The sequence below is a fragment of the Haliotis cracherodii genome, unplaced genomic scaffold (assembly GCF_022045235.1).
Source record: "Haliotis cracherodii isolate W230 unplaced genomic scaffold, xgHalCrac1.p SCAF_6, whole genome shotgun sequence".
NCBI classification, from domain to species: domain Eukaryota; kingdom Metazoa; phylum Mollusca; class Gastropoda; order Lepetellida; family Haliotidae; genus Haliotis; species Haliotis cracherodii.
The window spans coordinates 12,897,728-12,924,959 of record NW_027266319.1 but is presented as its reverse complement, the minus strand read 5'-3'; the positions used below and the strand labels follow the sequence as shown (position 1 = coordinate 12,924,959).

General features: G+C 40.3%; 2 protein-coding genes across 3 annotated transcripts in view; one reads left to right on the top strand and one right to left on the bottom strand.

The window, feature by feature from the left end:
• Positions 1 to 27,232, top strand: part of LOC139445537 (protein MON2 homolog) — a 162,653-nt gene that overhangs the window by 44,531 nt on the left and 90,890 nt on the right. Inside the window, exon 1 of one of the 2 annotated variants that reach the window (XM_071226679.1) lies at positions 14,241 to 14,335. The exons of the other annotated variant lie outside the window; for it this stretch is intronic. The gene's annotated coding sequence lies outside the window, so the exon portion shown is untranslated. Of the gene's footprint in view, positions 1 to 14,240; positions 14,336 to 27,232 lie in introns of those variants that run through there. 2 annotated transcript variants of the gene reach the window in all.
• LOC139446257 (piggyBac transposable element-derived protein 3-like) lies at positions 6,786 to 27,180 on the bottom strand. Its single transcript, XM_071227608.1, has 2 exons — positions 27,107 to 27,180; positions 6,786 to 7,917 (listed from the first exon to the last, which is right to left on the bottom strand). The coding sequence occupies exons 1-2, from the start codon at positions 27,178 to 27,180 to the stop codon at positions 6,786 to 6,788; spliced, it is 1,206 nt and encodes a 401-aa protein (XP_071083709.1).

Here is a 27,232-nt window from a genome sequence, read left to right as displayed (position 1 = left end):
GTTTTATGGTCACGGGAGATCCTCATGAAAGCTGCATGAAGTGCAGAGGGACTACTTGTAAGATGTCTATGAGTCTTATTCAACAACTTTTTCAGCAGCAACAGGAGATGGTGAGACAAAGCTCTCAGTGCTGTATGAAGAAATGGCAAAATCAAGGAGATAGCTCTGGCAAAGAAGAATTCCCCGGTCACAAGACCACAGAGGGGAATGCCATCTGTCCACTTTTCAAACATTGCTGTAAGACCTTCCTCAGATGACCAGCTATCTGAGCCATACGGCCAGCCAGCCGACCACCCAGAGCCATTCGACCAGCCGGGTATAAGCCAGCCGGCTTTGTTGTTGCCAAGTAGTCTCATAGCTGATGTCATAATGGCGGCAACCTCACTTTTTTCCTGTGCTAGAGTCATCCATGGCAACCAAGCCAACCAGCCATCCAACCAGCCAATCAACCAGCCGGGCATAAGCCAGCAGGCTTTGCTCCACCTTGAGACAATACCATACAGGAACCGCACAGTGTCCAAGGACCAGCCCATGGCAACCAAGCCATCCAGCCAGCCGACCAGCCAGATTAAGACACGGTGGTTACACAGACTCCATGGGTCTGCCTTTCATGGCAACCCAGCCAACAGACAAGCTGTCCAGCCAGCCATTAAGACACCGTATGGTCATCTACTCAAAACACATGATGCTCCACTTCCGGATTATCAAAGTTTGGACCAAGTATGCAAATAGTCAGAATGCATGAAGACTTACTCTCCACCCAAGTCTGATGCTCGTGATATCAATCACTGGATTGTCTGGTCCAGACCCGATTATTCCCAAGTCTGTATGTCTTCACAGCTATTATGAGCTCAGCATCAACAAATACAAGCAGAGGTTCATTCAAGAGCTGTTTCCAGGTAAACCAAGAGGTTGATAATGTCACAACCAATATCTGCTCCCAAGACATTGAACGGCAAATCAGGACAAATCATAGACGAAGTCAGACAGGATACAAGGAGCAATTCCGAGCATCAACTATCAGCCTAGCTGCCAAGACATACGGATCTCTTCCCCACCCAACCCAACTCCCCTGAAGCGTACCGGGGATCAGAAGGACTTGTTATATATAAACAACCTCCTAAGAAGAAGTTTGCCCATCCTGTGTAGGATTCATTCCAACAGAGTTAGGGATACGACAAGATACCAACATGAGAATGAGAATCGACCTGAAGACCATCAACTGGGTCATACTTCACAACACCGGATCAGTCATATTTTTTTTCATGGGGATCAACTTGCTCCTACACCAGCAACATCACAGTTCCTACTCAGAACTCGGACACACCAGTTGTCTGCCGCGTGTACAGCTTGAAACTAGTTGACTCAACATACGGGATGACAGTTTACTGCACAGGAAGAATCACATGTTGTACATGTCAAGACTGACATGTTGCCGATTCACAACTACAACAATGACTGCATGCAGTGAATGAGACACCACGCACCATCGTCCCCCAATATTACAAGGGGACTTAGGCAAAGTCCGAGGGATGGAAATGATTCGTACAGTACAATCTTTTAGACAAAGTATTTTTTTAGATTCAACCTGTCCAACATGAAGCGAGACATTCCCGGGAAACTGAACATCCTTGCCGACAGCTTTCCCGCCAAAGGAGAAAATGGCAACAGAATGGACACTACATCCCCAGATTTTGCTTGGTCCATCTTATGACCTACCCAGGCTTTCTAGTCTAGCCTTCCAAGTCTGAGACTACTCTGGCTCAAGACATAATATACAGCAGGATTCCAGCTCACCAGAGGATTGATTCGACAAGACTGAAGATGACTCAATCACTTTCAAGTCAACCAAACAAGTCGCTGAGGTAGAGGATGTCTCTGCTAGGCATCTCAACATCTCAACAGGATATGGCCTTCAGAGGAAGGCTGATGCTACGTCCTCTACAGACATGAATCAACTCTAAACGATCTCACAGCCTAGAGTTCCAGTCTCAGTTACGTCCCAGATTCCTATGAGAGCATGTCATGAGTGGCATCTATACACAGACGTGTCAGATTCAGGATTGGGAGCCCATATGAACGATCTCACAGTACAAGCATTGTAGAACACAGAGGTGAAGAACCTTTATAGGCAACTGCAGGGAAATGAAAGCCATCTATTACGCCATCCTGGTATGGAAGATACATCTCTACAACAACCCAAGTCCAGCATTTCCCACGACAATCTGTCCAGCCTAGATCTTACCGGTTGGAAGTTATCACGCAGAAGATGCAGACATCTGGATAATCTGCGCTCAAAAGCTGTGGCATGAGACCTTCATTCTCCCTTACTTATGACAACAGATGGGACAAGTTCGTCCAGTGGAGGACACTGCAAGGGATTATAAATAATGTTGTATCCATCCCTATGGTAGCGTTTTTTCTACTACATCTTCTGACCTAATTCCAACATAGGACGATAGAAGGTTGTAGATCAGCCCTTCATTCTGTACTTCAACATGATGGAATATCAATCGGAAACCATCCCATTCTAAACAGACTAATGAGATCAAGTGGAATCTATCTGTGGTACTATCGGCATTGTTAACGGAACCTTACGAGCCCATGGCTAAGCTACCCTACTCCAAAAAGCCAGGAAAGCATCTTCCACCAAGCTATGGCAACATCAACAAGAGTTTCAGAATTACATGTATTATACTATTCTAGTCTCACCCATGATCAACATTTGACCTCAATAACTCTAAGATCGCTCCCAGACTTCGTAGTCAAGAATCAATCTACTACGATGGCCATAGACACTATACAATTCCTGCATTAGGACCAACAGTGGATCACCCAGACAGACTCTTATGTCCCAGTGGGTTCGATGGGGGAGGGGTGGGGCAAGGATGGGCAAGGATCCGACACCAGCAGCATCAGAGGGTGAATACACCCTTGATTATTCTGTCCAGAAATGAAGTCATTAAGCAAAAATAGGCTACAAATGACATCATTGTCACGATCAAGATCAGCAAATATAATGGTAATTCTAATGAAGATATCACATATTTCGCAGATTCTTGTCACATTTCTGATTTAAAAGTCCTAAAGGGGAATTTCAGAGGAAATTATCTCAAGTTAGGATTAGAATCAGTAAATAATGGTTTTCAGAAGAGGATTGCTGTCAATGACACAGGGAGTTTCTAGAGGCAGATCCCACCGGCTCCCTCTGGTATATTCTGGCAGAGGTGTAACAGAGGTAGAAGTTTCGTAAGAATTATCGAACAATAGTTATCATTGTTAATAATTCTAAGAATACTACCTCTATTACATCCAAAGTACTCCCTCACACCTCACCAATTCATCTACCTCTAGTAGTAGATGAGGGGAAAAAGTGAGGTTGCCGCCATTATGACGTCATGGCTTGGGTAGTTATGAGACTACTTGGCCAGAACTATTTGTGTGATTGACAGTGAAGAGGACGTCTGTTGAAAATCTGAATATTTTAGTTAGTGTGATTGAAGCCAAAATACAGCTGGATTTATGGCAGATATGTAATAGAGGTAGTATTCTTAGAATTATTAAAAATGATAACTATTGTTCGATGTTTACATACTCATTGAACATGCAATCTGGGCCTTCATTTATGCAACAAACAAACAATTTGGGAGAATAATTGTTTAAATGTATCAATTTAAGTCTAAATTTACTATTAGATTTTCCCATGCTTGTCGTAAGAGGCAATCTCATTTAAATCAGCTCTTAGTTCTAAATAAAGATCTGAGGACATCCCATTATGGGTCACGTCAGACTGCCCTTGCACAAACTTTGACCGACCAATGGAATGACTGACAAGAAGTTGACATTTGCCAATCAGAAGGCAGCTTTCTCGTCTATTGTGATGTTTTTAAGCCCTTTTCAATGTCCTTTATTTAGAATAAACACTATGTATTTAGCTTGCCAAGGCTCGCTAAATACGATGATTATTCCTATTGCAGGATATTTACCATCCCCAAACACACAAGCGTGATAACCTCTTTATCATATAATGTCATTCTTTAATTCTGTGCTTCAAAATCACTTTCCCTCTCTCACAAACATTACTGAAACATTGTGAGTTTTCCTGGAATGCGCGCATTAATATTTATTACGTCACAGGGTAAGTGATGTGTCAGTCGGACAGTGACAGTAGCCAATATAGTTCCAACCGAAATCTGTTTCTCATAGAGTGTCGAAACAACATATACACAAAACAACAATTGTTTTTAATTGCCTTTCGCGGCAATCCATCGGTCTGTCCGCTAGAGTAACTGCCCTTTGTCAAAGGGAAGCTACTCTAACCCTAGTCTATGAGACGTCACGACCATGGTCAGACGTTGTTGACAGTCGGTCTGTCCTGTCATAACGTTAAGAAGTGTAGTCAGATGTACAAACAGCAACAAAACGAAACAAGGTAACAATTCAAACATATTGCGGCCAAATCCAACTATTTTAATTTGTGGAGAAGGTTTCAAGCCACAGAGGTCTACAAGCACATATATGGCTACTGATCCCGCTTGGCTAGGCCTCGTGCCAAAACTTATAAAATGCCTTAGCTGCGACACATTTAGACACTGATTTTCAGTAGACTGTTCTTTTGATAATGATAGCAATTATCCCTGTAGTTTATCCAGATTCCAGATGGTTAATTCTGATTCGATTGCCGAATGACGAGGGCGACGCCATGTTTGTTTATAAACAGTGAAAGTAGTCCCTACTTGACCTTTGATATTTGCATCTCTATCCGCATATGACCCCAACGGATATTGTTTTTATCCGTTGGCTTTATCCTGCCAAGAAACCTACCCATTATATGATAAAGGGTTATACTAGAAAACATGGATGACAACAACGGAGTTATAATCGGATTATCCATGCAATCTGAAATCTGAAAATGCTTTCACTGCAGGGATACTTTGTTTATTAAATATAACAGTCTGGGGTATTTCCAAATGACGACATCCAATGAGCTTCCCCATTCTTTTTGTCTGTTTGTTTAGGTTAAAAAAATTAATTAACATGCGCCCTTTGTAATATCAAAATCTTCATAGATCATGAGAAATCAGTCTGTGTTCAGAAATGTGTATAGATATTGCATCAAAGTATATTTACGCTGACCTAACAGATGGAAGCGCAGTTTTACTAGCAAATCGGGACACGTAACAGTGTGAGACAGGCAGGAAGAAGCCAGAGACTAATGTCCCTTTAACCTTGTGGAACTTCTTCATGTGCTGACAAACTCGTGACGATCCTGGGTAGAGAAAGTCTCCAGCAACCATGCTTGTCGTAAAAGGCGACTATGCTTGTTGTAAGAGGCGACTAATGGGATGGGGTGGTCAGCCTCGCTGACTTGGTTGATGCATGTCATCGATTCCAATTGTGTGGATCGATGCTCATGATATCAATCACTGGACTGTCTGGACCAGACTTGATTATTTACAGACCACCATCATATAGCTGGAATATTGCTGAGTGCAGCGTTAAACAACAAACACAACTCACTCACTCACTCACTCACTCACTCACTCACTCACTCACTCACTCACTCACTCACTCAAGAGGTGACTGATGAGGCTTGGGTTGTTGCATCTGTCACCTGGCTGAGTGTGCACAGTTTTCAAGCTCACCCATACGATGCTAACAACCATGTACAAAATGAGACAACATTCTTTTCAATTAACATTTTAAAACACAAAACAATTGTAATTTGTTTCATTGGCTTAAATGAATTTTTCAGTGGTTTTCAGCATCCTATAGGTGAGCTTCTGTACCTGTAGCCTCTTGTTTCAAGATGTAGGAAGATTCTCCTTAGGAAGAAGAGATGCATTACTTTCACTTGACATTTCACATTGAGGCAGGTGCTGCTTTCTATATATCTCTGCATCTGAGACAGATTCATCATGTGAAATGCTAGTCGGGGGTATATATTTCACAGGCTCATGGGAGCACGGGTGGCCCAGTCGTCTAACGCGCCGCGATTCGCTGTGCAGAGTTGCGACCCTTGGGCACCCAAGAAACCTATGATTGTGTGTTCGAATCCCGCTTCGCCCCGATTATGTTTCTAGGTTTGTCAGCACCATACCCATGCTCGTGGGTTTCACCGAAGTGGTAAACGGCTGAGACCTTCATCACTTCGGGCTTTCCTCCCACATTATGCTGACATGCCGTGATATAACTGGAATACTGTTAAAAGCGGCGTTAAACCCAACTCACTCACTCACTCACAGGCTCATTGTTTTCTTACAATGCTTTCTTAACCCTCTAGTAACCAGAACTATTTCTAGTTGTCCAAAAATTCTTAAAATCCTAATTTGACACACCTGTGTTCAAACTAAGACAGAGATGTGTTGATTTCCACTGTTTGTTCAATTGTTTACAAAATATTGTTTGTATCACAAGTGATACGATGGGTATTAGTGTTTTGGGTTTGCCATGTATCACCTGTGATACGTACTGGAACTCAGCACTCAGGCCAAACATCTAAATAATAACAACTAAAACATAGATAAGAGATTATTTTGGCTTATTATTCTATCATTTTCTATTTTTATGAACACAACCATTTTTCCTCTAGAAATCCTGAGCAACATGAAAAATAAATACAGTGAAATAATTGAATGAAATACAAACTGTATAATCACTTTCAGTGATTAACGACAAATCCTAAAACACTTTGCAGAAGCACAAAGACAGTCACTGACTGACTCCAAACAGTAACAAAACTCATGCAGGTTATTTCTCTAACTGAAACAGGTTCCTTTGATCAATTACAAGAGTCTCTTTACAAATGTGGAAGTGTTCCTCTCTTTGACAAAGCCTGCATACTCTCTGCATTTAGAGCACATCACATATGTGAGGGGTGCACAGTTCCTGTTCTTGCATCGTCCACGGTTGACAGCCCACTCAGGAAGGTGAGACACTTGGTCCAAACAGACTTCTGCAAGCAAGAGACCACGTCTTACTGTGCGTGATGGTGGAGGACTGAAGTCAGTAGCTCGAGGACGGCCAACGGTCTGCTTCCTGGACACCAAACTGCCAGCTATGCGTCCTTGAAATGTACATATCTTCATGTGATGAGGGACACCAAGAAGTTTGCTGTGTCTGCGGTAGCGAAGCCAGGCATTCACCAATGCAATGTGGAGGGTATGAAACCAGATGTACATGTACCATCTCCTTGATTTGACTCCAGTTTTGTACAGAAATGTCAGAGAATCCAGCAGGTCTATTCCTCCCATGAATGTGTTATATTCCTGTACTATCTTGGGACAGGTGACCATGATATTCTTCTTCTCCTTTCTGTCAAAGCGCTTCACTTCACGCACAGGTTCCTGTCCAACATAGGATGAAACCAGATCAACTGTGCGGTTGCCATACCACCTCAGTGCAATCACACCAGTGTTGAACTCTACTTTGGAGTCCATACTTCCACGACCTTCTTTCTTTAGGGTCTTCTGGTCTTTCAGTTTACACCCTTTCAGCCTGTTCATCCTCACTGTTCCAACATAGAGGATTCCACGCTTGTTCAACTGGTCCACCAAATCTAGGGAAGTGAAAAGGTTGTCTGCAAAAACCTTGTAGTTTAGACCTTCAGGAATTGTTGATGTCATACGTATGACTACCTCACCTGTCATGCCAAGTGGGGAGCGTTCCGTAACATTCACGGCTGCTCCTTGGTACACCTCAAATTGATACAGTATTCCTGAGGCCCCAGCTCTGCCCCACATCTTGAACCCCCACTTGTGAGGTTTGTTCCTCATGTATTGTTTCACCGAGGACTTCCCTTTGAACGGGATCATAACTTCATCCACAGCACTATGTTCTTCTTGTGGGATCTCCTTACATCTCTCTTTCAAGGCCTCCAGCCACGGACGTAGCTTCGAAGCAAATAAATCTAAGATTCTTTAAATATCCAAAATGTATCACTGCTGATACAAAGAAAAATAACATGTCCCATTGTATCACTGGTGATACAGATGTTTTTTATTTGGTTGTATGTCACAAAATACAATTATTTTCACCAAATAATGACATCTACTTATAAACAAAACTATTCAAGAATCGAAAACAATACTTTATATACACATTTAAGTTGCCTTTACCTGGATGTTGATGGATTGACGACATACCCTTTTTGGCACCATGAGCACATGTCAAGAAGACCAAAACAGGAAGTGCCAAGTTAGATTTAAAATTAGGACTTCACTACAAAATGAAATATGATCTGAAAATATATCAACTTGTGAAACTACAGAAGGATTTGTTTACATCTCATATGTTTATTAAGCTGACTCAGAAGAATTTAGAATCTGTGTATCACTGGTGATACGCTGGTTACTAGAGGGTAAAAAACAGAGGAAGACGTTTGCCAAATCCATGCTTTGGTTCTATCAACTTTTGACTAAATTCTAAAACCTGAAGACTTGTCTATCCTCTTTGTACCCGATTCCAAAGTTCCAGAAAAGCTGTACAAAGAAAGAGATATTGCTGGGTCCAGTAAATGTAGCACCAATTCCCTGTTTCAAAGATTAACCATAATCCTATAACAATCAAGGAAGGACTTACTATATTTTCACCGAGACAAGTGGAATTAATACCCTGTGGATTCTAAAAAACTCAAAGGATTTGATTTCCTTTTTGCAAACACCTGTTATCATTACTATTTGATGGGGATTCATAAACGCATGCTCATGATATGGTCGGAATTGGACAATTGACAATCAAGATTTCTATTGGATATGGAAAGGGTTTTGTCACTTTATTTATTGACTGTTTGTAGTCTCAGAAAAGAACCAAGTTCAATTGTCAAAACGTTTGACAGACTTAAGGAAAAACTTTGTGCCTTGATCAAAGGGGATTTTGTTACAAAACGTCATGACCATAGATACAGTTTATCATATATCTTCAGAAGTTCAGCACAATTTGTCAGAAATGAAGTTTGCTGAGAAAACATTATGTGAAATGCTCGACTTCTATATTGATAACACCTTTGTAAAATTTGGGGGTAAGACATTTAAAGACACCAGTGAGACCGTCTCATCTGTTTCATATAAAGATCCATGCGTAAAGATTCCGACTGACAAAACACTCTCCACAAGACTGTATGACAAGAGGGACGACTTCAACTTTCCAATAGTCAACATTCCCTTCCTGTCGAGTAATATTCCAGCAGCTTCTGCCTTTGGTGTCTACATTTCACAACTTTTGAGATACAATCGAGCATGCTCTTTTTTCCAAGATTTCAAAGAGTATCACACAACTCTTGCTCAAAAGTTGTTTGATCAAGGTTGCAGCAATGAAGGTCTCAGAAAGTTTTCAAAAACTTTTGAGATACAATCGAGCATGCTCTTTCGTCCAAGATTTCAAAGAGTATCACACAACTCTTGCTCAAAAGTTGTTTGATCAAGGTTGCAATAATCAAGGTCTCAGAAAGTTTGAAAAAGTTTTAGGGTAAACATATGGAGGATACTTCCAAATTTGACGCATCAGTGACAAAAATGATGTCTGATTCAACTCCCTACTTGACTTCCCATGTTTTTTTACGTGAACAATTGCCTTACCTTTGCAAGTGTTTGTGATGGCTGCCACCCAGTGTTGAAATATAATAAACTGCCAGGCTACAATGAGGATCCACAGACTTTAGATGCTGCAAGCCCAAAGTTCACTCTTCAGGCCCTCATTTAAAAAAACTGCAGCTTATTGTGATTAATAAATGTGAATTGTGAATAAAATTGTAATTAATGAACGTTGGTTTGAACCCTGCTTGGCCCCGATTATGTTTCTAGGTTTGTCAGCTCCTTATAAGTGATTGATATTATGAACAATGTCCTACACTGTGTGATAGGGAGAACTGTATACAGGAAGCATGTCAAAGCTAGGTTAGGATGGCCAAATGATATATTTTCAGGCTCGAGAATTGGTCTATGATGTCATAAATTACACGGAGAAAGAATGTACAAGTAATTCACAGCATTGTCAAAAGCTAGCATTGCCACCGGTCGGTCTGTATCTACGCTAAAGCTCATCAGAGCAGTAGGTATCATTTGTGACAAAGGTTAGAGTAGTTAGCCTAAGTACTTCGTGAAGTCGACCAGTGATCAAATCCCAACTTTATAATTTTGACAGTGTACTGTTCGTCGATTTGTACACATATATGGTACGAAAACAACTGCCAACTCTAGACAGTATCTATGACATGATCCAAACTGATTTGAATTATGACAGTTCAAGAGAAAACTTACAGTTATCTGAAAAACATATGGGACTTAGATGGCGTAAAATGCAGTCAAACCAAGGTGTTAACTGAACGGAAAGACATTGTTACTAAGGTGCAATAAAAAGTATTGAGATGAGAACCGGCCACTCATCTATATGGATGATACGTGGTTGCCTGTGCCCCACACTGTCAGAGTTGGAGGGTGCTCTGGTTATGGGTGGGGTTCAACCCCGGTCCAGGGCCTGAACTCGGCTCACCATAGTACAGTAAACTATGTTTATAACGAACACGCCTATAACGAACTGATGGATATGACACACTGTTCTTTTGGTCCAGGCCATTTGCTATATATTTTATCTTATAAAGTTGATGGATATAACGAACACACTTATAACGAATTAACGGATATAGCGAACTCACCTCGTGGTCCTGTATGCACGCACGCACGCACGCACGCACGCACGCACACACACACGTCGCTATATAAGTGCAATAATCTTGGATGCGACGTTAAACCCAATTTCACCTCAGCTCTTTCAACGATAATGTTTAAGTGTATAACAAACTGTTAATCCCTGAGCTAATCTCCTTACGTGTCACTAATCTGCCTATCAAAACATCCTCAGCTAAGCGTGGCTGTTCAAAGCGGCAATAAACAATTGAAGGCAACTCATTTACTCTCAATCACTGACACCTTGTCATCAAATTACACCCTCAATTAACAACAGTAACACAGTGATTGAAGTGGATATATTCTGTACATGTACAGTGCACACTTTTGTGATTTATCAAATAACATGATGTCACATGACTTGATAAAAGATGTCTGACGGTCAAAATGCAAATAACGAATGACGGAAATAACAAACTAAAATTAGTGGTCCCTTTGAGTTCGTTATAAGCGTAGTTTACTGTACATGCAAATGATGAAATAAAAGCATGGCTGCAAAGGCATAATATTGCATTTGACGACAAGATTTTCAAAGCCAAACTGCTGTTACCTGCAAAATCTAACTTGTCGGGTCCAGTGTACTGGGTACATACCGTGTTAAAACAACATGGACATGCTGTCCTGTGTCTACCTCCTTACCATGATTAGGTCTCCAGCAACCCATACTTGCCGTAAAAGGCGACTGCTTGTCGTAAAAGGCGACTCACGGGATCGGGTGGTCAGGCTCGCTGACTTGGTTGATGCATGTCATCGATCCCAATTGCGTGGATCGATGCTCATGATGTTAATCACTGGATTGTCTTGTCCAGACTTAATTATTTACCACCCGCCATCATATAGCTTGAATATTGCTGAGTGCGGCGTTAAACACGAAATCAGCCAACCAACCTTACCATGAAGAATAAAACCCAAATGAATTGATTTGGGCTAATATGAAGAATTTTGTTGCCAAATAAATCTTGCAATTCACAAAAATATTGATTCAAGCTGCAATCGGGTGTAATGAAACACAACAATGGGGACTAAATTTTGTCATGTACATTTTTATTGTAATCCTCTACCCATTGGTCCTCCAGGTTACAGTTGACCGGTATTGACCACAACTGTTTCCAAAACCTTTCACTGGAATCCATGGGGGTCTTTTCTCATCAGTCAGCACCCTACCCGTGCTCGTGGGTTTCACCGAAGTGGTAAACGTCTGAGACCTGCATCACTTCTGGATTTCCACCCACATTAAGCTGACACGCTGCGATATAACAGGAATACTGTTAAAAGCGGCGTTAAACCCAACTCACTCACTCACTCTCTCACTTTTCTCATCACTGCCATAGAGTGCATACAATTGCTTGTAAAACTGTTTTACATTAGTTTCAACAGTTTATTTTGTTTTATGAAATTATTTTTCTTATCCTACTTTCTCTTTCTTTCTGTCCAAACCATTAATTTTACCTTCAGAGATTAAGAATTGGATTAAGAATTTTATCTTTTGATGTCATCTATTTTGTTTTAAAATTGTTCTTTTGGCATTTAGACATTGATTGCGATGAGAACATAATTTTAAGCAAAGTTCTATCCAGGATATATCTGTCCTTGTTTCATTTAGTTTTATTTGGAACCGTTTTTTCTTTTGATGATTTTGTTTATTATGCTTTTGTGGTTCATTGTCCTTGGAAACTGTAGCAGCAGCATACAACAGGTATGCAAAGAACAGACCGCATTAAGAGTGACTGAAATATAATCTCACTTAATTTATCATGTTGAGTCTGTGGAAATGATTGGTTAAACTGTTTAATTGGCCTCCTTTTCTCGATCATAGATTTGATTATAGAATGACATGAACTAAATATACAATGGATTATTAGAAAGATCATTGACAGAAAAGGGTTCGGAATCGGTAGAGAACTCAAAATCTTCGAAGACGACATCAAGGATTTCATTTTGTAAGCCCATGTGTAGGTCATCAGTGACAACTGCGTCAGGAAATTTTGGGAGAATAATGCAAACGTTCTTTTGCAATTTCGGATCTGCTACTCGGGGGATTCATGGAAAGACGCCTGACGAGTGTTGGCAGTTAGCTCACCAGGTTTACAGCCAATGTACAGCTTTAGTTGCCGGAGCTGGTCATGAATTATTATTATCATTGTTTACAGATTAAAATAAAAAATGCAGCAAAGAGGGTTTGGGTGATCCTGGCACAGTCAGGCTGGTTAGGCTCATTATCCATTCAGGGCCCTTGCCCCCTCTACGCGCAAGGTCTGCATATGTGCCATTTTTTTCCTCAATCTTGTCAATCACATTACTGTCATAAGTTCAATGATATTTTTGATAAGTTTGTTCGCCGGGATACTTCTGAGGCTGTAAATGGGCCTATTATGAGTTTGGATAATGTAATAGTGTTATAAAACATTTGACAAAGTGAAAAACAAATATGACATGAACTCATTCCCACGAAATAATAAATTGAGTGAGTGAGTATGGTTTTACGCCGCTTTTAGCACTATTCCAGCAATATCACGGCAGGGGACACCAGAAATGTGCTTCACACATTGTACCCATGTTGGGAATCGAACCCGGGTCTTCGGCGTGACGAGCGAACACTTTAACAACTAGGCTACCCGACCGCCCCGTTTTGTGGCTTTAACTTTATTGCGAGCATTCAGCACTGAACTCCAGATTTTCTTAAACCTGCATTTGTACTCCACCTGAAGTTTTCCTTGATATGGGCATTCTGGAGTTTGTCCCTAACCTGCATCCCTGGGCCTGAATATTTACATTATTAAGTCACAGAGCCTGACCACCATGTCCTTTCAAGTCAACTCTTGCATCAAACATAGGTTACTGGAATGGGAATTACCATGTGGCAGTTGAGATTGGCACTTGTATCATGCGTTACTGAAGAGTTTTAATGCACAAGATTCACATTTCAATAAATGAATGTGTAAGTGTACAACCATACGTCTCAGACTTCTGCCATTTATTTAGGGAAGGCTTGTGCTTTAAAAACAACAAAAAAAGGTTGCATAGTAACATCCTTAGACAATTCTATCTTTTGATTTCCTTTTATGGGTTCAATATGTGAGTGAGTATAGTTTTACACCACTTTAAGCAATATTCCAGCAATATCACAGCGGGGGACACCAGAAATGGGCTTCACACATTTTACCCATGTGGGAATCGAACCCAGGTCTTCGGTGTGATGAGTAAAAGCTTTAACCACTAAGCTACCTGACCTACCCTTTAAATAAGTGTGAACAGGTAAAGTGTTTTGTTTATAGTGAAGTATGCTGGAAGGTTGTGTGAAGGTTTTTGGTTGTGTTTATAGTTTGGGTGTATTAAAACAATGCACAGAAAATTAATTCATCTTTAAATAAAAGGTAACATGAACAATCATCAGTTAATAATGTTGATAATTTCATCATAATCAGCATCCCAGCGTCCCAGCATCACTTGAACCCTATTCATTTAACACTACTGCCCTACTTTCACAGGGAACAGTTTGTGTCAACACCTGTTTGAGGCAGAATCTATTTTTAGCATTGCCTTCGTGTACCAGGCTTGTGAAACGGAAGTGCACTGGGAGAAATGGACAAGCCATTTTATTCAATATTGAACTCCATTTAACTTCTTAACCATTATGATAAAGCCCAATTGAGGTGAGTAGATTCTCTGACTGTTTTGTAATCCATGTGGGAATGCTATGTGTCATGACATCCAACAATGGCAGTGGCCATTTTCACACAAACAACCTGTCAACTGTGGAGTCAGGATATCTCAGTTTCTCGTCAGATCTGAGTATATATCTCTCTCTAATAACACTCCAATCTATTTTGATCATTAAATAGTTGCATGTGATATGTTAGAGGAATGACAGAATGACAAATACTCTGAAAAAACTCTTGAAGATGATCTCCACTATACATGGCAGTTTACAGATGAAGAGCTATTGTGTTGTTCAATCTTGATAATGTCATGTTGTATTGGGTTACTAATCTACAAAATACCAGCATTATTCTTACCATTTGTACATTATGTATCTGAGATTGTGCAATGATTCCTTTTATACAATCATTACTGTTTCCTAATGTTGCTTAAATACAGTTTTTTCTGATGATAATCCTCCAATTAAATTAAATAACTGGTATTTTCAAATACATATGCATATTTTCGTCAACATTGCAAAGCTACAAATGTGAGAAACATGATACGTTAGTGGCTTAATGCTTTTACAATGAAGATGAAGTGTTTGAATACAACCATTGTCTTGTCAAATGGACCTTAATTGATGTGAAATGTGGTCCCATATAGGAAATATCGTTCTGTTTTTTAATCTTTTCATGTGCAGATGATGCATTATCTTTGATATTATGTTTCAAGGGAAAGGTTAATGTGAATGTGATTTGAAATAGAATTTGACTTGTCAAAATCTTATCTTCTTCGGCAGGTAATTGTATGAATCTGATAGACAATGTAGCGACAGTGTGACAATGTTGCAATGTGATCCTCATGTTGAGATAATATTTCTGTAACATAGTATTATTTGCAAGATATGTAATGTTATAGATTGGAAAGTTATTTAACAGTCCCTACATACCGTTTTTTCAGATCCTACATATATTATTTAATACACCCTATAGCCTAGCAACCCAACCCTCAATCTCTACATCGATATATTCCTTAATCTGGCAACCCAACCCTCAATCCCTACATGGATATATTCCTCAATCTAGCAGCCCAACCCTCAATCCCTACATGGATATATTCCTCAATCTTGCAACCCAACCCTCAATCCCTACATGGATATATTCCTCAATCTAGCAGCCCAACCCTCAATCCCTACATGGATATATTCCTCAATCTTGCAACCCAACCCTCAATCCCGAGATGGATATATTCCTCAATCTTGCAACCCAACCCTCAATCCCGAGATGGATATATTCCTCAATCTTGCAACCCAACCCTCAATCCCTACATGGATATATTCCTCAATCTTGCAGCCCAACCCTCAATCCCAAGATGGATATATTCCTCAATCTTGCAACCCAACCCTCAATCCCTACATGGATATATTCCTATATCTAGCAGCCCAACCCTCAATCCCTACATGGATATATTCCTCAATCTAGCAGCCCAACCCTCAATCCCGAGATGGATATATTCCTCAATCTTGCAACCCAACCCTCAATACCGAGATGGATATATTCCTCAATCTTGCAACCCAACCCTCAATCCCTACATGGATATATTCCTATATCTAGCAGCCCAACCCTTAATCCCTACATGGATATATTCCTCAATCTAGCAGCCCAACCCTCAATCCCTACATGGATATATTCCTATATCTAGCAGCCCAACCCTCAATCCCTACATGGATATATTCCTCAATCTTGCAACCCAACCCTCAATCCCTACATGGATATATTCCTATATCTAGCAGCCCAACCCTCAATCCCTACATGGATATATTCCTTAATCTGGCAACCCAACCCTCAATCCCTACATGGATATATTCCTATATCTAGCAGCCCAACCCTCAATCCCTACATAGATATATTCCTCAATCTTGCAACCCAACCCTCAATCCCAAGATGGATATATTCCTCAATCTTGCAACCCAACCCTCAATCCCAAGATGGATATATTCCTCAATCTTGCAACCCAACCCTCAATCCCTACATGGATATATTCCTCAATCTTGCAACCCAACCCTCAATCCCAAGATGGGTATATTCCTCAATCTTGCAACCCAACCCTCAATCCCAAGATGGATATATTCCTCAATCTAGCAACCCAACCCTCAATCCCAAGATGGATATATTCCTCAATCTAGCAACCCAACCCTCAATCCCAAGATGGATATATTCCTCAATCTAGCAACCCAACCCTCAATCCCAACATGGATATATTCCTCAATCTTGCAACCCAACCCTCAATCTCAAGATGGATATATTCCTCAATCTAGCAGCCCAACCCTCAATCCCAAGATGGATATATTCCTCAATCTGGCAACCCAACCCTCAATCCCAAGATGGATATATTCCTCAATCTTGCAGCCCAACCCTCAATCCCAAGATGGGTATATTCCTCAATCTAGCAACCCAACCCTCAATCCCAAGATGGATATACATGTATATTCCTCAATCTAGCAGCCCAACCCTCAATCCCTACATGGATATATTCCTCAATCTTGCAGCCCAACCCTCAATCCCAAGATGGGTATATTCCTCAATCTTGCAACCCAACCCTCAATCCCAAGATGGATATATTCCTCAATCTTGCAACCCAACCCTCAATCCCTACATGGATATATTCCTCAATCTTGCAACCCAACCCTCAATCCCAAGATGGGTATATTCCTCAATCTAGCAACCCAACCCTCAATCCCAAGATGGATATATTCCTCAATCTCGCAACCCAACCCTCAATCCCAAGATGGATATACATGTATATTCCTCAATCTAGCAGCCCAACCCTCAATCCCTACATGGATATAGTCCTCAATCTAGCAGCCCAACCCTTTTACAAATGTATTCCTCAGTCCAGTAAAATACCCATGAGGGTAAAATGTGTAACAGCCATTCATGGAGTCCCCTTCTGTGATGTTATGTTACTGATATATGCTGAAACTGGTCGCTTAAGTAATTACTTGCTCTTGGTAACACATGTTTGAATTATCTCACCATCCCACACATCTCAAATCTATGTTCCCTACTTTTCCAATATCCAATACACCGATTTATTCCCGTTTGTCCTGGTAGCTATTGTATCATCTCTCATCCTCCCACCATCCTCAGAGTTCATCTTTCAACCCCATCACATAGCGTTCAGCTCACATATCCCACATCATGGATTTCTCTGACATCAAACTGTCACTGGAGATCAAACTGCCAATGGCCTCTCGTAATTTCCTTCAGCATCAGTCTTCCCATTCTTCCTCCACCTCTAGGCGCCGGTCCTTCCCCACAGTACACCGTATCAGTCCTCCCTGGAAGACTCAGAGAGGTGCAGGTATCTCACTAATGCCTTCAGCTCAATCAGAGTTACCCGGTACATGTGATGCAAAATAAGGTCAGTCAGGATTGCATATGTGAATATTCACATCGATAAGAGAAGAGGCATGTCTACAGTTACTCGGCGTGTTCAATGTCTTGCTTTGGGGGTCTAAGAGTCTCATTCCATTGCCTGCTTGTCATGAGAGCTGATTGAAGGGGTTTGGGTGATCTCGTTCAGTGATTCGGAGTCATTCGTGATTCGGAGTCATCATTCCGTAATTGCATTGGTGGTTGCTCATGTTTTCAGTCATTCTTATTTCTCTGGTCCAGGTGGGAATATTTCTATATATTACACACAGGCCAATGGGATATAAGTGGAATACATATTTATTTTATTTATTATTAAAAGAAAAGAAAAAGGAGATATACTCATGTTAAGAAATAAGGAACATGTGTAAAAGAACTGTTTTTGTTTGACATGACATCACATATAAAACTCAATGAGGAGTGATTGTTTATCAAGCTAGTGATGCTGAAAGTTCCTACATTCACATCAGTGAGGGGTGGTTGGGTAGTCTAGTGGTTAAAGCATTCCCTTGTCACGCCGAAAACCTGAGTTTGATTCCCGACAAGGGTACAATGTGTGAAGCCCATTTCTGGTGTCCCCTGCCATGATATTGCTGGAGTATTGCTAAAAGCGGTGGAAAACCATTCTCACTCACTCACTCACTCACTCACTCACTCACTCACTCACTCATTCGCTCAAATCAGTTACTTCTTCCACGCATCAGATTGGAGCATCAACTCCAGGTGTAAATGAACTTCTGCACTGTTTGTGATCAGTATGTGTTCCATCATTTTTAGGGGCGGTCGGGTAGCCTAGTGGTTAAAGTGTTTGCTCGTCACGCCGAAGACCCGGGTTCGATTCCCGACATGGGTACAATGTGTGAAGCCCATTTGTGTCCCCCGCCATGATATTGCTGGAATATTGCTAAAAGCGGTGTAAAACCATACTCACTCACTCACTCACTCCATTATTTTTAGCTCACCTGATTAAAATTCAAATGGGCTTATGTCTTGGCATGTTTGCCTGTAAACATCTGTCATAAACATTTTCTAAACCACTAATCCAATAGGTCTGAAACTTTACAAGCCCGGTTCCACCAGTGACAAAACCCCAATTTGTTCAAAAGGTTGAAATAATATTTTCAAAGCCAAATTAAAATCCATATTTTTCAACTACTTTTGCTCATAATTGTTATTTTTTACCTAGTTTTGGTTCTTGGGTTTTGACCATGATCTTAAATTCCCAAAAAATTCCCATATTTGGTTCTGTAAATGTCTTCTAAAATTAGACTTTTGCCCTCAGTATTTATGCAGAAGATAACTGAATATCATTGATTTTTCATCCACCTTTCATACGTGGATGTCTTTTTCACTTTTTTGACATTTTAATACCCAGGTGAGCTACAGTGCCGTGAGACAATTTTTGTCTATCAGTTCAGTAAGGAATCTATAAGAACTTGGAGATATACACCATCTCCAGTACCCTTCAATGTGTCCAAATTATTTGCCAACCATCTGTCATTTGAAAGGAGAAGGTTTTATCCCCGGTCACCTTCTTGTGTTTCAAAGTGGCTCGTCTTACCTTTTGCGCCATATCAGTTTCTGTTTATGTAAAATAGACTTTGAAGTAATGCCTTCTATGCCAGTACTTGCCTTTGAAGACTTTCAAAACCTATTAAGAATGCAGCTTTTGTTCTTTGAAGATAAAACATTCCATGTCAGGCCTTAACTTGTCTAGATATTCACATCCACCTGAAGCTTGACTCGATTTGACTTGAAATGAGGTAAAGAGTTACCGTATTCGACGTAATAAGCGCCCCGCTCTAATAAGCGCCCACGGCGATATTTGCTTATATATTGGCAAGAGAACAATCCCAATTAGCACCCCTTCCGATTGATCAATGTACACAAGACTTATTTATTCATGTATAATACGCACACGTGTGTTACATGCACCCGTAATTATGGGCAATTAAATTCTGAAAAAATATATCTGTCGTATATAAACAGTTCAGGCCGTCAGCATAAACAACGAAATTTATCTTTCAACTCTGTTTTTTCCACCAAAATAATATTCTAATAAGAGCCCCCTATTTCTAACTTTGAGAGCGCCCTGGGCGCTCATTACGTTGATTACGGTATTCTTGATGAACTCAGCGTAGCAATTGTTGGTGTATGAAATGCCCTTGGACAGGAGTGTGACAGTTAGATTGCCTCGTTTGGTGTCACTTTCTCATTGGAAACGACAGCCTTGAAGTTACGTCTCAGAGAAAGATTGAATAACTGTATTTGGTGAAGCAAAATATTTTATTCAACTGACTATCACATACAGAAATACTTAGTCGTAGTTATTGTTGATAGAAAACACACTGGGTCAAAATAATAATTTTGTTTTCCATATTTTTGGTAATAAATATGGCCTGTCCTTGAATCTGCTCTGACCAAATTGTCTCTAGTTATTGAAAAATACAGACATAGTCGGAAAACTGCTTATAAATTGGTTGACAAATTACTTTAAGTATAGCCCATGATTATGCTGACTTTGTAGCTTGGGTTTATCAACATGTCAAATTCTGTAAGAATGCCCACTGTTAGTTAAAACAGGCTAAATCTTTTTATGAGTGTTCCATTTTTGTGATAAATAATTACTTTATCTGGTGAAGGGTGGGGGGGGGGGGGTTGGATGTCATCTGGGTTATTACAGCTGTGTGATGGGACCTGATAAGTGTAGTCAGGCTTATTATCGGTTCCCTGGTGGTTGATAGTGTGAGCACCTATTCCCTGGCGGTTGATAGTGTGAGCACCTATTCCCTGGTGGTTGATAGTGTGAGCACCTATCCCTGGTGGTTGATATTGTGAGCACCTATTCCCTGGTGGTTGATAGTGTGAGCACCTATTCCCTGGTGGTTGATAGTGTGAGCACCTATTCCCTGGTGGTTGATAGTGTGAGCACCTATTCCCTGGTGGTTGATAGTGTGGGCACCTATTCCCTGGTGGTTGACAGTGTGGGCACCTATTCCCTGGTGGTCGATAGTGTGAGCACCTATTCCCTTGTGGTTGATAGTGTGAGCACCATGCTATCTGTGTTCAAGGACAAGCAAGGTGAGAGCTGAGAGTTAAATACCATCTCCCCGAGGCAAGAGAGTTAACTGACTATAAAAATCCAGTTTCCACCTTTGCCGAACTAGGCTGGTATTATGGAGTTACATTTTGTCTGGACTAACGAGTCTATGCATAGTCCAATCAAAATCGCGCACCGAAATCAAAATCCGGTTCATAAACTGTCGTGCAGATTTTGATCGATTGCAGGATTTGCAAAGCATGTGCACCGCCAACTCATTGTCAGCAGATATTTTCCCAATCTTTTCATGTTTTTAATCAAGGTGCTCACGTGATTTGATGCATTTCGCGATGTAAGACCAGTTTAATCACTATATAGATCTTGATTATCGATCAGATCGTCCTGACTGAGCGCCACCATTTTGTGTGAAGCAAACGCAAGTGATACGAGAGGTTGAATCTGATTAGTCCATAGGAGAGGGTTAGAAGGGACATAATTGGTATTAGCCACTGGTGGCGCTAAGATCGAGCCCAGTAATTCCAGCCTAGTTCGGCAAGGGTGGAAACTGGACTTTTAAAGACAGTTAACTCCCTTGCCTCGGGAAGATGGTTAAATACTAGCAGCTTCTGTAGTCAGCTGTTTGGGCAATTTATTTGTGCAGTGGTAAATGGAAGCCAAGGCTCCATTGTTGTGCTCATTTATTGTTTCATAAATTGCAGGAAGCAAATCTGAGGCTTAAAGTGATGAATAGGAAATTGGTTGGTTTTGTGCCTGTGTCTAGGTCTTTGAAACTGCAAAACAGCTGACTTTGTTAGGTGATGAGCAACTTCTGTTCCAAAGGTTTGGTCTTTAAACAGCAAAACAGCCAACTTTACTCGGTGATGGGCTTGTTCTGGGTCTGTGCCCACACCTTTAAACAGTGAAGCCAACTTTACTTGGTGATGGGCTAGTTCAGTGTCATTGCTTAGGTCTTTCAACAGCGAAGCAACCAACTTTATTTTGGAATGAGATAGTTTTGGGTCTATGCCTTGGACTTTCAACAGCCAAACAGACATCTTTATGAGGTAGTGGGCTGGTTATGGGTATATGCCTTGGGATTTATACAGTGAAACAGACATCTTTATTAGGTAATGGGCTAGTTATGGGTCTATGCCTTGGGATTTAGACAGCGAAACAGCCAACTTTGATGAGCTAGCTCAGTGCCAATGTCAAGGTCATTAAACAGCAAAACAGCCAACTTTACTGGTGAGGGGCTAGTTCTGGGTCTATCCCTATTCCTTGGGCTGTGAACAGCGAAACAGCTGTTTTACTAGGAGCTAGGCTTGTTTATGGTCTGTGTTGGGAATTGAGACAGTTTTTGTATTTCAGGGCTGTTTTACCAAGTTTGAATTACCGTGTTTGGGTTTGTGCCAGACTTTTCACCAAGTTTCAATTTCTCGGTTTTGGTTTGTGCAGTTTAGGATTTGGGCCACTATTTTGGAAACCATGTTTTGTTGGGAAGTTTTGTTTGGTTATCGACAAACTTTGACTTTTGTGGGGATTTGAGGCACCAAACTTTTGTGAGTATGAACAGAGAATGCTTTGTTTGTAGCCAATATATATTATTCGGCAGTTTACATGTTGTAAAACTAAAAAGGTAAATTTTGTATATTTTAACAGCGAAAGATTTTGATCGTTGTAACTGCTTAAAATCCGGAAAATCCAACAATAATATCTATACTATATAAACAATGCTGTCTGCATTATTGTGTAACAATATGGTATTTTCATGCTATTTTCCCATTCATGTATTATTTCTTTTGTAGATTAATTTAATTAGGTTTGAACTTTATACGTATCAGGCTTTGTTTATTTTATTACAGCTTGTACCAGTCAATGTACCAGTCTCAGTCATTCAGTCAAAGTCAACTTTGTAAACCAGTGAACATTATGACAATCGGTCTGTCGGTCAAGTTTGTACAGTAAAGACAGTCGGTCACCCACAATAATGTTGTCAATGTTGATATGGTCAGCCAAACTTTTGAATGATGATTTGGAGTAATGTGAAAATTGTGACATTTGTCCTTCTGTCCGCGGTCAGTTGGAATTGTGACATGGTTCGAAAAATGGGTTTACTAGCTGCGGTTGTTGAATAAATAACTGCATACAGAAATATTGCCTTAAATTTCATTCCCTACAGTCTATACCTGAGACATCCAACAGTGAGACAGGCAAAAACAGGATAGGCAAATTAGGGGTCTATGCATGTGTTGCTTCAGTAAAAGAAACGTGGTTGCTACAAAAACATTTTAAAAGACCAAAGAAGTAGCAAATGTTCAAGCAGCCTTTGGGCTGAGAAGTCTCCCCCATACTATGTAGACTATGGTCAGTAACTAATCTTGTACAGGCCGTAGGCTGACAACGAATCTTGCTTGGTCATGAAAAGCAAGCACCTAGCAGACTTTGACCAAACAAGAAATCATGTTACGAAAACTGGTAGATTATCTTTTTCTGAGATGGTTTAGTAAGGAAATGCTTCTAAATTCACTTGATATTTGTTAAGAATTAATTTTGATGAATGGTTTAGACGTAATACGTTTTACATTTTCTATCTTAAATTTGTTGTGATGGTGCCTTCAGGGTAATTGGATCTCTTCACGTTGCTGAAGTTCGCCATCACGCTCTTCCTGTCTCAACACCTCCCATTTATTCAGAGGCATGGAAGGTTGTTAAAACTGATCAGACTGGATTTTGTTAACATGACTGTTTCGATTTAGTGTGACAGTGATTTGTAGAAGTAAAAAAATTGTTTTTAGTCACTCTTGATATGAATCTCATCTCATTAAAGTTCAAGTTTTGGGTTACATATATTATGCAAAGGAAAAAAAGACACCTTAAAATTTTCTTTTTTTTTAAGAAATAAAGTTGTATGAAATTGATACTGTGTTGGATTTTAAAAAAGAAAAATGTTTTGATTGTTTGTTGTTTAATGCCACATTCAGCTATCAACGAGGCACAAAGTCTGACCATCCATTAAGTTCAATATTCTGCAAAGCATTGTGATGCAATTTCATTGCATCGATATCTTTTGGCTCCCATCTCTAACTTGATCCAGAATTTCTTTCGCTCATGTATTTTGATAGGACAGTTACTTTTGGCATCATGCTATTCAAATCCAGATATAAAAGAAACCAGGGTTTGTTTGTTTGTTTGTTTGTTGCAATCAGAAATGTTCCAGCTATATGAGTGAGTGAGTGAGTGAGTTGGGTTTAACGCCCCTTTTAACAATATTCCAGTTATATCACGGCGTGTCAGCTTAATGTGGGAGGAAAGCCTGAAGTGATGCAGGTCTCAGACGTTTACCACTTCGGTGAAACCCACGAGCACGGGTATGGTGCTGACAAACCTAGAAACAATCTGGGCGAACCGGGATTTGAACCCACAATCATAGGTTTCTGGTCCAAGGGACGCAACTCTGCACAGCGAATCGCGGCGCCTTAGACGACTGGGCCACCCATGCCCCCTCCAGCTATATGAGGATTGTGTGTAAATAATAGGTTCTGGATCAATAGGGATACAATGCATACAGCAAGTCTGTGAGTCTGACCACCCGATACCATGAGCAACCTCTCACAACACGCTTGGGTTGCTGAAGACTACAGCTGAGTATCACTTGGTATCTTGTGATATGATTCATGTGATGATATGGACTGATGACACTACTGGCATCACGATACCCCACATCAAATAGTAAATGATGAAATCACTGAAATACAGCTCTAAAACCTCTTTCTTCATACATTTATTTATTAACTTCTTTGAGTGGCATTTAGAAGTTGGTGTGATGAAGTAAGACGAGTTCTATGGATGAACAACTTCTTTATTACAATTAGTGCGACGTTTCTGTGTGGGTCCTAACACCTTTATCAAGCAAGTGATGATAAAGGTGTTAGGACCCACACCGAAACGTCGCACTAATTGTAATAAAGAAGTTGTTCATCCATAGAACTCATCTTACTTCATTTATTTATTGTCATCTCAAAAACTTAAGCAAAGAAAACCATGAGAACAAAACAGTTTTAAATGACGTGATAGTTATAAACTGTAACATTTAGTCGGCTCATCCTCGGCCTCCACATCCTTGTCTTGTGCTATGCTTACAGGTGGCGCTGTGCTACTTCTGCCATTATGGGAGGTAACTCTGTTAGTTCCTGTTCTATTTTTAGTGTATTGTGATCTCACATACTGATGATTCAAATATTGTGTGTACCTAAGTGTCGATGATATCGTAGGTATCTGTTTGTTTCTTTGCCCACCTCAGCAATAATATCCAGCTATATGACGGCGGTCTGTAAATAATCGAGTCTGGACCAGACAATCCAGTGATTGACATCATCCACGCAAATTGGGGTACAATGACATGCATCAAACGAGCCTGACCACCTGATCCCGTTAGTCACCTTTTACGACAAGCATAGTGGCCTTTTAATCGTTACAGCCCTACTGAAGACCAGTTTTAAACCGGATCTTCATCAGGTGAAAACCATTGTAGTGAATGGGTTTAGATTATTTATCATAATAATGGAGAAATTATAGAATGGATAATTCAGGATTGGAGACATTTGGCCAAACGTATTCCACTGAAAGATTATTATTATTACATTATACATGTATATACTGCACTTATTCAGATACTAGTATCTGTTTAAGGTTTATTTGTTTCACGACCAGTGGATCCGTATATTTTCATTCTCAACTCCTTGGGGAGTATTCACGATGCTAGTGAATCCGTATATTTTCCAGTTATCATTCTCAACTTCTTGGGAGTATTCAACCTACAGATGCTAGTGAATCTGTATATTTACCAGTTATCATTCTCAACTCCTTGGGGAGTATTCAACCTAAGATGCCTACAGGTGCTTCTTTTTACATCCACCTCACATATCGGGTACCCATTCCCTGCTGGGTGAACAGAGGCACATTTGAACTAAGTCACTTGGCCAGGGTGACACCACACATTTAGACACTTGTGTTTTTGGTGTATGAACAAATTCCTGTTTCCACCATCTAGTCATCTACCATTGGACGAGTGGGTTCTTTTGAGTGCACAGGGTGTATGTACTGTACCCTAGGGGTAGTGACAACACTGTAAAGACCTGTAAACACTGTTGGTGCCTTGGCAGAATAACTACCTGGTCACTAGTGGGATACGATCTCAGTACTTGGTGCTAGCTAACCTGGTGCTTTTGACCACTTGCCTACTCCGCCCCTATCTAAATATGATCCTATTTTAAGATCTACTTGGATGTTTAGATCTCAACATATGACTATAGAAAATCAAGCAAATATATTATCAATTGAACAACATTCTAATGGCACTATTCAGGAAAGTGATGAAGCATTTTGGTACACAGCTAATATCCTTAATGTAGCGGCCATAAAATTTCCAAGTCCCATGATGGTATTCGAACCATGGACCTTCTGATCCGAGGTCGGACGCCTTGTCCACATGACCGAAGAGGTTAACCCCGTCAGCAAGCTGACAAGGTAAGGATGTCATCTGTAGGATGACTCCACGCCCTGCTACATTAACATCAGATGCTTTACAGAGTCTTTAAGATTTCTGAGGTTCCTGATTGTAGCAATATGATAGCGTCTCTTTGGTAAATAGCAAAATTCAAAAGTAGTTAATCATCATCGTCACCTTTGAGTGAAGTTGTTCGAAAGTTGATTTGATAATATTATCATTTGCCATTTCCTTGATAATATGGAGGAAATGAGTTATTTAGAGATACAACGTAAAAATGTTCATGTGTGATATGAAGAAAAACATTTTTTTCCCATTCCTCAGCCGGTGTTCATTGTTCTCGATGCACGGCGAGTGGGGTTTTCTGTTTTTGGTAAAAATGATCATTTCTCAAAGCTTACAGTATAAATTCTATTTGTGTATCTTGAAAATATTGAATTAAATTCAGTAATTTATAGAAAACAGTGAAGAAGGTCAATTTGGTTTATTTAAAGCCCAAAATTATTACGCAGTAGCAAAATCACAGATTTAGCATGCACAGAGAAAATCAATGGATTTGTGCAAATAATTGAAATTGCAGACATCCGTGTAGAGGATTAATCAAAATCATTGACACCTTATGACAAAAAGTGTCTGATTTTCTCGCTTTGTGTGAAGAATCCTGCATCTTTAAGACATTATGCAAATATGACGACACTGGTTTTAACCTGAAGTGCGTCTGTCCTGTTATATTTAGTCTCTGATCTCTATGGACATTAGCTTAAGGACAAAAATCTTATTGGAACAGGTGAAAGGTTCTCACCTTGGAGAAGATTTCATCTGCTTCCTTGGAGAGATGTTTGCCAGAATCGACTTCAGATTGGCCTTCTGTTTCATATTGGAGTGGTTAACTGGAAAGGGCTGAGATCAGCCTGCCATATGTATACAC

Bases quoted from the DNA above. Each gene is read 5' to 3' on its own strand.
- LOC139446257 (XM_071227608.1), bottom strand. From the start codon at position 27,180: ATGAAACAGAAGGCCAATCTGAAGTCGATTCTGGCAAACATCTCTCCA. The intron at 7,918-27,106 runs GTGAGAACCTTT...GGATATTTAAAG, and splicing joins CAGATGAAATCTTCTCCAAG to AATCTTAGATTTATTTGCTT.